General features: G+C 36.2%; 2 protein-coding genes across 2 annotated transcripts; both read left to right on the forward strand.

Annotated features, from left to right (window-relative positions):
* Positions 1-3,073: 3,073 nt before the first annotated feature.
* LOC130430493 (uncharacterized) lies at positions 3,074-5,933 on the forward strand. The gene is made up of 5 exons (XM_056759609.1): positions 3,074-3,220; positions 3,583-3,894; positions 4,034-4,159; positions 4,530-4,835; positions 5,389-5,933. The coding sequence occupies exons 1-5, from the start codon at positions 3,160-3,162 to the stop codon at positions 5,676-5,678; spliced, it is 1,095 nt and encodes a 364-aa protein (XP_056615587.1). The 5' UTR covers positions 3,074-3,159; the 3' UTR covers positions 5,679-5,933.
* Positions 5,934-10,745: 4,812 nt separating this feature from the next.
* On the forward strand, positions 10,746-13,215 carry LOC130430533 (uncharacterized). Its single transcript, XM_056759660.1, has 4 exons — positions 10,746-10,993; positions 11,193-11,228; positions 11,875-12,177; positions 12,640-13,215. The coding sequence occupies exons 1-4, from the start codon at positions 10,774-10,776 to the stop codon at positions 12,759-12,761; spliced, it is 681 nt and encodes a 226-aa protein (XP_056615638.1). The 5' UTR covers positions 10,746-10,773; the 3' UTR covers positions 12,762-13,215.
* Positions 13,216-13,548: the final 333 nt, after the last annotated feature.

Here is a 13,548-nt window from a genome sequence, read left to right on the forward strand (position 1 = left end):
TGTCTTTGTTTATCCCCTGTATTTTACCCCATTGTGGGTTTTTGTTTTGTGTTTATTAAAATCTTTTGTTACCCCGTACCGCTGCCTGCATTTGGGTTTCTTCTATCACTTCCATTTCGTGACACAACCAACCAACCAGAGTTTGCTTATTTACACATTTACATTCATGTGACAGACCTTCATTGAGCAAAGTGTTCTCTGTGAGTCCTTGTACAGAAAATGACAAGTGACATGAGACTTTGTTATCAGAAATACTGTCCACAAGTAATGAGAACTAACTCAGATAATTTTGATGCCATGAACCAGACTGCTTATCCCTGAACAGAAAAAAAACATTGATAATGTATATGATAGTGACACATTAACTGGAAATGTACTGGCTTAATTCATTTGTTCACCTTATGTTATTTAAGGTTGTGATCTCTTGTTCTTCTTACTGTCTGATCTTTGAGTGGACAAACAATATTCCAGGTTTTCATTCTTTATATAATCTAGAGCTGTTGTAACAATAAAGGTGTGTAGTTCTGCCTAAAAGTTCAGTTTTAACTGTAACTAAATATTGTGTATTGGGAGATTAAATAAATGTCTTGTGGAATCAGCCTTTGTTTGTATCTTACTTTTTATGTGATGTGTTAATGAAATGATGAGGCTATTTTTCAAAACTTTTTGTTTTTCAAGCAGAATGTGAACATATATTGTTGAATAAATAAAGATTTCTTTAGTTGGCAACATTAGTGATTTTCAATAAAATAGAAACAAAAAGGGTTAAAATGAACGACGGCTGGTGTCTTTTCAGTTTCAAGTTTGTCCACTTCATTTATTGATCTGAAGTAAAAGAAAATGAGTAACGTAAGTGAAAATACAGATTATTTGGAATGTTACTGTCACGCATGTTGGCTAGAAAGCGCAAAATGGTGTAGAATATATCCAAAAGTCTTTAATAAAACAACCCAGAGAAACCAGGTACATCCAAATAAAACCAACTGAAAGGATAGCAGACAATGAACTGAGGAGAACATGGAGTTAAAATACATGAGGAATGGAATCAAGAGAAACAAAAAAAGGTGTCATTTCAAACCCGTATTCATTTATTTGTTCTGCAAAGAAAGATATTTTGAAGAATGTCAGCCTCTTAGATTTCTGAGGCACCATTGAGTACCATAGTAAAAAAAAAACTGTATTTTTTGTTCTTTATTCTGAAAACGTGTTCTGGGATATCTTTTACTACCATTTTTGGAGTACCCCATAAATCTCACTAAACAAGAAACTCATGAATAATGCCTTAACATTTCTTCTCCATTCATACAATAAACATTTGAGATAATCAAGCTAGAATGTACTGTACAAATTTTAAATGCTATTTTAAAAAAAAAGTTTTGATAAAACGTGCCAACAAAACATTTTTTATCATGTTCGACATCTTACTTTTGGGTGTCAAAGTGTTTCTTAAGTGTTCATAAACCTCAGGATCTTAGAAAGAAGTCTTTTTCAAGACAACATTCTTACAATGTGTTTAATGTGTTTGGTGTTGATGCAGTGAAGTCAGTGTCAGTGATGGAGGGAGATTCTGTCACACTACACACTGGTCTTACTGACACACAGAGATATGATCTGATAGTGTGGAGGTTTGGAGATGACGGCATTCTTATACTGAAGGGTGACAGAGAAGACAATAAGACCACATTTACTCATGATGAGATATATGGAGACAGACTGGAGCTGAACTATCAGACCGGATCTCTCACCATCACAGACGCCAGAATCACAGACACTGCACTTTATAAAGTAAAGATCAGCGGCAAGAGAAGGACAGAACACAAGGGATTTAGTGTAACTGTCAGTGGTGAGTGTTGCATCTGGATCAGTTGTCTATAAACAGCTCATACAGGGTTTTCATACTTAATTTAACTTTTGTTGTCAGAGAGACAGACAGATCTTCATCAAGTTTAGTGTGTAAGATAAGTGTGTGTTTCTCACTCCAGCATCAGGTATATCTTCAGGTGGTGTAGCAGGTATAGTTATTGTTGTATTTCTGCCTGACAGTCAAAGGGAAGATTTTGAGTTCTTCAGAAGACTTGAAATATAATGTACTGATACAATACAAATGCACTTGTATACTTTAAACATGGAACAGGGAAATGTGGAGGTTTTGTAAGACATCATTTGAAATTCATATGGGGTGAATAAATAACATCAAGATTGTTTTTATAAATGGTTCCTTTAAACACTTGTAATTTTCTCTTAACATATGTAGTTTTCTCTCTGTTTACTAGTGATTTCTACAAATCCTGAAGGGAATGATTCAGAGGCGGCACACAGACCGACTGAATCAGAAAGTTTGTTAAATGTTCGTGTTGTGGATCATAAGGAGGAGATGAGACTACAACAATATTAAACTGTATATAAACATAACTGATCTTTTTTTGTGAATGAAAATATTATAAAGTTTGGTCCACATTACAGCTTTCAGCTCCAATAACCGCCCATTCACTGAGGTGTAAACAACCAACCAGAGTTTGCTTATTTACACAACATTTACATGCATGTGACAGACATGACAAGAGTGCTTGTACAGAAAAACACAAGTGCCACAAGAACTAACTCTTAAAACAAAGCAGAATAATTTTGCATTAACCAGACGGTTCAGAGGGACCACAGCTCTTCATAAATGAACAGAAAATAACATTGATAATGTATATGATAGTGACACATTAACTGGAAACTTTATGTTAGGCTGTGATTGCTGTTCCTTCTTCTTACTGTCTGATCTTTTCTGCCCTCTAGTGGACAAACAATATTCCAAGTTTTCATTCTTTGTATAATCTAGAGAACCATTGAGTGCCGTAATAAAATAAATATATCTTTTGTTCTGTGAAACACAAAAGAAGATATTTAGAAGAAATTATGAAGACAAACAGTTCTGGGTTAACTTTTAATACCATTTTTGACTTCCCCAGAAATCTCATGAAACAAAAAAAACTCATGAGTAATGAGAACCGCCCCGTTTAAAAACAAAATCTGAGTATATCTGTAGACACCTATAAACTGCTCAGTTTAATCTGGTCGGTGCAGTTCAGGAATGGATCGCTGTCGATCGAGAGATTCAATAGTTTTATAAAAAAAATTCATCTTCTCAAAAGCTGTTTACTTTACATCAATATGAAGAACACTTTTACTATAAATGTGTTTGTATTATTTTATCTTCTATTTCATTTGTGGGGTAAGTGCATTATTTCTGTTTATCTGAAACACTTTCTGCTTTGTTACCTTTCGCAGCTCACATTCGTATTGTTCCTATATTCACCCTGTGGTATTTTCCTTATATACCCAATGCCTTAACATTTTTTTTGCATTCATTCAATAAACATTCAAGATAACATGCTAGAATGTATATATTTAAATACTATTTTTATTACAAAGTTGTGATAAAACGTGCCAACAGAACATATTTTATCATGTTCGACGTCTTACTTTTGGGTGTCAAAGTGTTTCTTAAGTGTTCATAAACCTCATGATTTTGCATAGAAGTCTTTTTTAGACAGCATTATTACAATGTGTTTGATGTGTTTGGTGTTGATGCAGATGAAGGAAAGTCAGTGTCAGTGATGGAGGGAGATACTGTCACACTACACACTGGTCTTACTGACACACAAAGATATGATCAGATAGTGTGGACGTTTGGAGATTACGGTATTGTTATAGTGAAAGATGACAGAGAAGACAATAAGACCACATTTACTCATGATGAGATATATGGAGACAGACTGGAGCTGAACTATCAGACCGGATCTCTCACCATCACAGACGCCAGAATCACAGACACTGGACTTTATAAAGTAAAGATCAGCGGCAAGAGAAGGACAGAACACAAGGGATTTAGTGTAACTGTCAGTGGTGAGTGTTGCATCTGGATCAGTTGTCTATAAACAGCTCATACAGGGTTTTCATACTTAATTTAACTTTTGTTGTCAGAGAGACAGACAGATCTTCATCAAGTTTAGTGTGTAAGATAAGTGTGTGTTTCTCATTCCAGCATCAGGTGTGTCTTCAGGTGGTGTAGCAGGTATAGTTATTGTTGTTCTGCTGGTCGTGTCTGGAGCTGTCGGTGTATTTGTCTCTTTCTATCGCCGCAGAACCTCTGAAATAAAAAAACAAAATGGTAAGTAGTGGTAAAGTGGTGAATTGTATTTCTATAATACACAACACATCAGTCTCACCAGCCTGTGCAGAATGTGTGTGTACGTTTGTGTGTGTACATGTTTATATCACTGTGAATGTGGTTTCATATAGTACATCCATTTAGACTTCAGACACTGTTACAACAAAATATAATTCATATTTCTGATCTTGTGCTGTTCTGCTTTAAACAAAATAATAAAAAACCATAACTATCACAAAACTTCACACAAATGCAAAATATGAACATTTACAATAAAACAGATTCTAGAAATAAAAAAGTTTATTTTACCCGACTCAATTCCAGCTGTATTGTGGACTGAACGTGTATTTGTTCCTGTTTTGTTCTTCAGATGTATTTGTTGATAAGTCAGTGTCAATGAAGATGGGAGAGTATGTCATTCTACACACTGGTGTTAAAGAAATACAGAAAGATGATGAGATAACGTGGATGTTTGAAGGCTCATCAATAGCTAAAATGAAGGGAGATCAAACTATTGAAAATATCGATGAGAGATTCAAAGACAAACTGAAGCTGGACCCTCAGACTGGATCTCTCATCATCAATGACACCAAAACTGAACACACTGGACTATACAAAGTAAAGATGAGACTTCAAGATGTGACATCAACCCAGATATTCAGTGTTTCTGAGAGTGGTAAGTAACTGAACACTTTCAATAGTATTTAGAACAACACTGTGAAGATAGAGAAACTCAAAAGTTTACACAAATTGAATTCATATAGCTTTATTCAATGGTTAGTTTCAGTTCTTGATTCTGATTGGTCAATAACGGTGCTTCATTCACGATAAAGCACAGCTATGACAACCACACCTAGAGGTGAGCCTACAGTTACAGGAGATAACAAAGGGGTTTATAAACAAACCGGTTTATAACAAACATTGAAACACCTAATAAACTAATCAACTGAACTACAAAGGAAACAAACTAAATACAAAGTAAAGCTCACAAACCAAAAGTCCCTAAAATGACAAAACATAACTGACAAACTAACTGTGTGACATATGATACTATCAGAATCAGTTAACTGATCATTCTTACTAAGATTTCACAGACGGTTAACCTTGATATCTGTAAACATATCAGACTGATGTTAATAATCACTGCTCATGAACCTTGTGTAATAACTTTAATCTTCACACTCACTTGATTGTTTTTGTGTGTCTGTATTGTTTTGTGTGTTTGACAGATAAACTGTCTGTGAATGAAGGAGATCCTTTCACTTTAAGCTCTGGTCAGACTGAACTAGGAGACAATGTCATGACATGGAGGTTTAAAGACAAACATATAGCTACAGTCAGTGAACATCAGGCACCTGTTTGTGATGAAGAGAGATTCAAAGACAGAGTTCATGTGGATCCTCAAACTGGATCTCTGACCGTCACAAACAGCAGAACTAAAGACTCTGGACTTTATCAACTAGAGATCAACACAGAGAAATCAGAAAGAAAATTCACTGTTATTGTCATTGGTAAATAAGCAGAGGTTTTTGAGATCACTCTAAAATACGATTACGTTTAATTATAAAAACATCATCGAGGATTTTTTTTAAATGTTATATTATGTTCACTTATCTCCACACAAAATTGTAAATTTTACATTCATATGCAATGGAAATATGGTTTTCAAAATGGACATTTCTGTCACGTGTGACACCCAGTTGAGTATTATCAGCGCAAAAGTGAAAACTATTATAATTATGGGTTATAGTTGATTTTCCGTATTTTTTTTTAAACTGACAATATATTTTTGGATTTATTAAAACTGTTTCAAACAGTACATGATTACGTCTTTATGTCTTTAATCTATTCTATGTCCGATGAAAATATCTATAATGAACTCAACTCAACTCAACTCAACTTTATTTATATAGCGCTTTTTACAATTTTCATTGTTACAAAGCAGCTGTACATGAGACACATTTAATACAAGTATGAATTCTAAAGCAGCCCCCCCGGCCAGGCAGATAGTGCAAAACAATATGCAAACGGTGGTGAGGAACCCAAAACTCCCATCGAGAAAAAAAACCTCAGGGGAACCCAGGCCCAACCAGGGGATTCCAGTTCCCCTCTGGCAAAAGCTGCTGCCTCTGCACAAGCTCATCAGTGCTTGCACAACAAGGCTTAATAAAAATATAAAAATTAAAGATTATCATTAACAATCTAATAGCATTTGAAATGTTGTAGAAAAAAACAAAGTTGTCGCGTCCTTTATCCAGCTCTATCCTCTCAGCACTTGTCAGGTCACCGCTTCCCATTCTCAGCTCTGCCATCAGGTCTGGGCATGAACTGCATCCTGCGGTAACCTTGGAACAAAGAGACAAGACTGGCTGAGAGTAGAGTACTGTTCTGCACTCTTTGATGCAACAAGTACATCATTTGTTGTTGGATGTGTTCCTGGTTCCGGTTGATCTAAATAATGCAGCCTAAATCCTCTGAGGATTAATATTATGGAGGTGTAGTGTATGCAAGATTAAAAAGATGAGTCTTTAGTCTAGATTTAAACTGACAGAGTGTGTCTGCCTCCCGGACCGTGCAGGGAAGAATATTCCAAAGTTTAGGCGCTAGATAAGAAAAGGATCTACCACCTGCACTTGATTTTGAAATTCTAGGTATTACCAACTGACAGGACCCCTTAGAGCGTAATGTACGTGGTGGTCTGTAATACAATAGAAGTTCATTCAAATACTGCGGCGCTAGACCATGTAGGGCTTTATAGGTAATAAGCAAGATCTTAAAGTTAATGCGATGCTTTATAGGTAACCAGTGCAAGGTTGACAGAACCGGGGTTATATGCTCATACTTTTTTGTACGTGTAAGAACTCGAGCTGCCGCGTTTTGAACCAGTTGCAGTTTTTGTAATAGGCCCGCAGGGCAACCACCTAGAAGTGCATTACAGTAATCTAGTCTTGATGTCATGAATGCATGAATTAATTTCTCTGCATCTGACAGTGACAGCATATGACGTAATTTAGATATATTCTTAAGATGGAAAAATGCAATTTTACAGGTGTTTGCGACATGGCTTTCAAATGAGAGAGTACTGTCAAATACAACGCCAAGATTCTTAGCTGATGACGAGGATTTTATGGAGCAACCGTCAATCGTTAAGCAGTATTCTTGGTTGTTACGCATAGCAGTTTTCGGTCCAGTAAGTAACACTTCTGTTTTGTCCGAGTTTAGTAGTAAAAAATTGTTACTCATCCACATTTTTAAGTCAACTATGCAATCCTTTATTCGATGAAACTGCTGGGTTTCATGAGGCATCGAGGAAATATAAAGTTGAGTATCATCAGCATAACAGTGAAAGCTAATTCCGTGTCGCTTTATTATATCTCCTAGAGGTAGCATGTATAATGCGAAGAGCAGGGGTCCCAAGACTGAGCCCTGTGGTACACCGTACTGGACTTGTGATTTGCGGGACACCTCATTGTTTATTGCTACAAATTGAAAACGGTCGGATAAATAAGACTTAAACCATTTCAATGCTATTCCGTTAATGCCGACGTAATTTTCGAGTCTATGTAGAAGTATGCTGTGGTCAATGGTGTCAAATGCAGCACTGAGGTCTAGCAGCACCAATAACGAAATACAGCCACGGTCAGACGCTAAAAGCAGATCATTTGTAACTCTGATCAAAGCAGTCTCTGTACTGTGACATGCTCGAAATCCAGACTGGAATTCATCATTAATGTCATTCCTTTGGAGGAAGGAGCATAATTGAGTTGAAACTACTTTTTCCAGAACTTTAGATATAAAAGGTAAATTCGATATAGGCCTGTAGTTCCCTAGTTCTTTGGGGTCGAGTTTGGTTTTTTTTAAAAGAGGCCTTATAACAGCCACCTTAAATGCTTTAGGCACATGTCCTAATATCAGAGATGAGTTAATAATACTAAGAAGAGGATCTATAATTTCGGGGAGCATTTCTTTCAGTAGTTTTGTAGGTATAGGGTCTAGCATGCATGTTGATGATTTAGATGATTTAATGATTTTAGACAGTTCATCGTGATCTACTGTAGAAAATAATTGCAATTTCTCCTTAGGGGTGCTGTAGTTAGTTTGTTCAGCGGATTTCACTACAGGTTGCATTGTTATAATTTTTTCTCTTATATCTTGGATTTTACTTGTGAAGTAGTTCATAAATTCATCACTGTTATGCTGATAATCAGAATCTGACGTCGATGACGACTTATTTTTTGTTAATTTAGCCACGGTGTTAAATAAGAACCTAGGGTTGTGATGGTTTTCCTCTATTAGTGTTGAAAAGTAGGCGGATCTAGACGTTTTTATTGCATTCCTGTAATTTCGAGTACTATCCTTCCATGCTATACGAAATACCTCTAAATTCGTTTTCTTAAAGTTGCGCTCCATTTTACGGGATGCTTTTTTTAGAGTCTGAGTGTGTTCATTATACCACGGTGTTGGGCTGCTATTTTTAATTTTCTTTAAACGCAGAGGAGCAACTGTGTCTAATATTTCCGAGAAAGTAGAGTTAAAATGTTCAATAGTAGTGTCAAAATCGTCAACGTTATTACTCATGCTGGATATTTTAGACAATTCAGGCAGATTATCGAGAAACGCATCTTTGGTAGTTGAAGTAATCGTTCTACCATATTTGTAACAAGGAGTTTGATTTGCAGCCGTAGGCCATTGAAGCAAACATAATATCAGATAATGATCCGAAATATCTTCACTCTGCTGAACGATTTTAACATCGTCCACATTTATACCATAAGAAAGTATTAAATCTAAAGTATGATTACGAAGGTGAGTGGGTCCTGACACATGTTGACTAACGCCCATGGAGTTAAGAGTGTCTTTGAAAGCCAGTCCCAAGGCATCTGTATCATTGTCTACATGGATATTAAAGTCACCGACGACAAGGACTCTATCTGCGGCCAGTACTAGTTCTGATAAGAACCCACCAAAATCTTTAATAAAATCTGTGTGGTGCCCTGGAGGCCTATATACAATAGCTAGAATAAATTTTAAAAATGTTTTGTCCTTAGTATTAGGTGTCGATACATGAAGTACCATGACTTCGAAAGAACTGTACTTAAAATTAGACTTCTGAGAGGTAATAAAATAATTCTTGTAAAGTGCAGCGACACCTCCCCCTCTACCTTTTAGACGAGGCTCGTGTTTATAGTAATAATCATGGGGAACGGATTCATTTAGAGTAATAAAATCATCTGGCTTTAGCCATGTTTCTGTCAAACAAAGTATGTCTATTTTATGATCGATTATCAAATCGTTAACAAAAAGTGCTTTATTTGAGAGAGATCTAATATTAAGCAATCCGAGTCGTAACAGCTGATTATCTGTATTTTGTTCATGTTTGATTTGTTTAACGTTTATTAAATTACTTTCAAGAGGTTTACGCAATATCTTATGTTTGCTAATCCGGGGGACAGACACAGTCTCTATTTTATGTTGTTTGTAAGAAGGGATTATTACATGTTGTATATTTTGTGTATTCTGTAACGCGAGACGGCAAGCAGACAGTTGGTTAAGCCATTCTGTCTCCTTCCTGACCTGGGCCCTAGGTAGTCAGACTTTAGCATTATTAAGACTGTGTGCCAAATTTCTAGAGAGGAGGGAAACCCCATCCCAGGAGGGATGGAGACCATCTCGTTTCAACAGGTCAGGTCTGCCCTCAAAACTCTTCCAGTTATTTATAAAATCTATGTTATTCTGCAGGCACCACTCAGACAACCAGCCATTTAGTGATGATAATCTGCTATAAATCTCATCACCACGGTAAGCAGTAAGGGGGCCAGAGAATATTACAGTGTCTGACATCGTTTTTGCGAGCTCACACACCTCTTTAATATTATCTTTAGTGATCTCCGATTGACGGAGTCTAACATCATTTGTGCCGACATGAATAACAATCTTACTGTATTTACGATTAGCCTTAGCCAGCACATTTAAGTTTGACTTGATGTCAGGCGCTCTGGCTCCCGGTAAACATTTGACTATTGTGGCTGGTGTCTCTATGTTAACGTTCCGGACAATAGAATCACCGATCACTAGGGCACTTTCAGCAGGTTTCTCAGTCGGTGCGTCACTGAGCGGGGCAAACCTGTTCGAGACTTTAATCGGAACGGTTGAGTGATGTTTTGTCCTGCGACTATGCCGTCTCACCGTCACAAAGTTTCCCAGCTGCAGGGGATTTTCAACCGGAACCGAGCTGTGTGCGCTAACATTGCTCGCATCCGAAGTGTTTTCTACGGTTCTTACACTCTTACGATCCTCAAATAAAGATTGGATGCGAGACTCTAATTCTAAAATCTTCTCCGTCAGCCTAACTACTTCCCTGCATTTATCACATGTAAAACCCTCGCCGCTGACAGAGAAGGCTAAACTAAACATATGACATGAGGTGCAAGTAACAACAATAGGAATAGAATAGGAATGAAGTAATTGAAAACTTTTCTTCATGATCCTTGTTGTAGCTGCGTCTTTTAATATCAACATTTTTGTTTCTGACAGAGAAAATCAAAAAGGTGTCAGTGATGGAGGGAGAATCTTTCACTCTCAGCATTGGAGGTGCTTTCACACAGAGACCTGATATGATCAAATGGATGTTTGGACACAAGCGTATAGCTGAACTCATTGGAATTAAACCTGCTGTTAGTAATGTTAGTGAGATATATGGAGACAGACTGGAGCTGGACCATAAGACCGGATCTCTCACCATCACAAACAGCACAACCGAAGACTCTGGACGTTACACATTGAAGATCGGCTCTGAAAGGAGTCGTCACTGTCAGTTCGATGTCACTGTCAGTGGTGAGTATTGGTTAAAAACACCCTTCAACAATAACTTCTACTTTAAGAGTGGCCGGATATCTACTTATTTTTCTCACCCATAAAAACTAAAAAGTCTAAACATCTTTAACAACTATGCTTCCCAAATTGATTGATCTTGTGTTGTTTAGATATTTTTACTTGTCAAGAAGACAAATATATGTTTATATTCTTAAAACAGGTCGGCTTGGGGAAAAACGTCCAGAGCAGAAAACGGGTAAGATTATGATTGGACAACGACCTAATGTGCGAAACACAAGTTTATATTATGAAATTAATGTATATTATGTAATAAAGAGTTAAACATTTTAAACTATCTTAAGTCACTGAGATATCCCTACAGAACTGAGATGCTGGTGCTGCTGTGACTTTCCACAGTTTTTAGTATATTGTATGACAAAGTTTGTGTATCTGATGTCTTAAAACGGTAGTCTAACAAAAAAAATTCTGTCATCAATTACTCGCGCTCATATCTTTCAAACAACACATGCACTTCTTCTGATAAATATGAAAGGAGACAACTTGCACTAGCATCCTTATTCAACATTCAAATGAATCTGAATGCATGGATGAGAGGAACATTGAAGTATTTATCTTCCTTTAAATCTCATTCATGATTGTGAATATTTAGTTATTTGTCCGATCAAGACGTATTGAAAGTCTGCTGTTCTATGCAGTTCTTGCTTTTTGAATAAAATAATTAACAGTGTTTACTTACATCCCATGAACCAAACTAAAAAATAAAATCTTATCAACCATTATGTTTTTTTAACTGTTTTAAGGATGTTCAGATATTTTAACTTTAGAAAAATATATTTGTTCCATTTCGTTTGTTTTGATGTCAACCTTTCTGTTTCTCAAAGCGAAAATTAAGCCGGTGTCAGTGAATGAGGGAGAATCTTTAACTCTCAGCACTGGAGATGCTTTCACGCAGAGTCCTGATATGATCAAGTGGATGTTTGAAAACATTTGTATTGCTGAATTCACTGGTATACAATATTCTGCTGAAGATGTTGATAAAGATGACAGATTCACAGGCAGACTTGAGCTGGACTGTAAGGATGCATCTCTCACCATCAAAAACATCACAAGCACAGACTCTGGACGATATAGACTGAGAACCAGAACAGGGGATTCAGAAAGAACATTCAGTATCACTGTCAGAGGTGAGTATCTCATTATTTATTAAAAACACCCTCTCACAATAACTTCCACTTCAACAGTATAACTTGACCACCGTTGCCCTTTTACATCCATTATCATACTACATGAACATATTAAGTTGACTGGACAGCTACTCATTTATCTAACTAAAATGAGAGATAAAAACTATTACAACTATACTTCTCAGGTTCGTCTTGTTTTAAGGATGTTTATAAATTTCTGCTTGACAGTCAAAGGGAAGATTTTGTAGCAGAGGCCTTCAGAAGACTTGAATTATAATGTACTGATACAATACAAATGCACTTGTACACTTTTAACATGGAACAGGGAATTGTGGAGGTTTTGTAAGACATAATTTGAAAATCATGGGGTGAATAAATAATACTGAGATTGTTTTTATAAATGGTTCCTTTAAACACTTGTAATTTTCTCTTAACATATGTAGTTTTCTCTCTGTTTACTAGTGATTTCTACAAATCCTGAAGGGAATGATTCAGAGGCGGCACACAGACCGACTGAATCAGAAAGTTTGTTGGCTGTTCGTGTTGTGGATAATAAGGAGGAGATGAGACTACAACAATATTAAAATGTATATAAACATAACTGATCTTTTTCAGTGAATGAAAATACTATAAAGTCTGGTCCACATTACAGCGCTATCTAAGAACCGCTCATTCACTGACATGTAAACATCCAGAGTTTGCTTATTTACACAACATTTATATTCATGTAACAGACCTTCATTGAGCAAAGTGTTCTCTGTGAGTGCTTGTACTGAAAATGACAAGTGCCACATGATGTGTGTAGACCTTGTTCTCTGAAATACTGTCCACAAGTAATGAGAACAAACTCTTGAAACAAAGCAGAATTTTTTTGCATGAACCAGACGTTTCAGAGGGACCACAGCCTCCTCGTAAATGAACAGAAAAAACATTGATAATGTATATGATAGTGACACATTAACTGGAAATGTACACTATTTTCACTTAATAAATCTGTTCACTTTATGTTAGGCTGTGATCTGTTGTTCTGTCTTCTGATCTTTTCTGCCCTCTAGTGGACAAACAATATTCCAAGTTTTCATTCTTTGTATTATCTACAGATGTTGTAGTTTTGCCTCAAAGTTCAGTTTTAACTCATGTAACCAAATATTGTGTATTGTGAATTTAAATAAAAGTTGTATGTTGAATCAACCTGTGTCTGTATCTTAATATTTTTTGAAGTGAAGTGTAAATGAAATGATGAGGCTGTTTTTCAAAACGTTTTGTTTTACAAGCAGAATGTGAACATATGAGTGTTTGTAATATTATTGAATAAATATAGATTTCTCTAGTTATCAACATAAGTGATTGTCAAATAAACACCATTCACCA

The sequence above is a fragment of the Triplophysa dalaica genome, chromosome 10 (assembly GCF_015846415.1).
Source record: "Triplophysa dalaica isolate WHDGS20190420 chromosome 10, ASM1584641v1, whole genome shotgun sequence".
Classification (NCBI taxonomy): domain Eukaryota; kingdom Metazoa; phylum Chordata; class Actinopteri; order Cypriniformes; family Nemacheilidae; genus Triplophysa; species Triplophysa dalaica.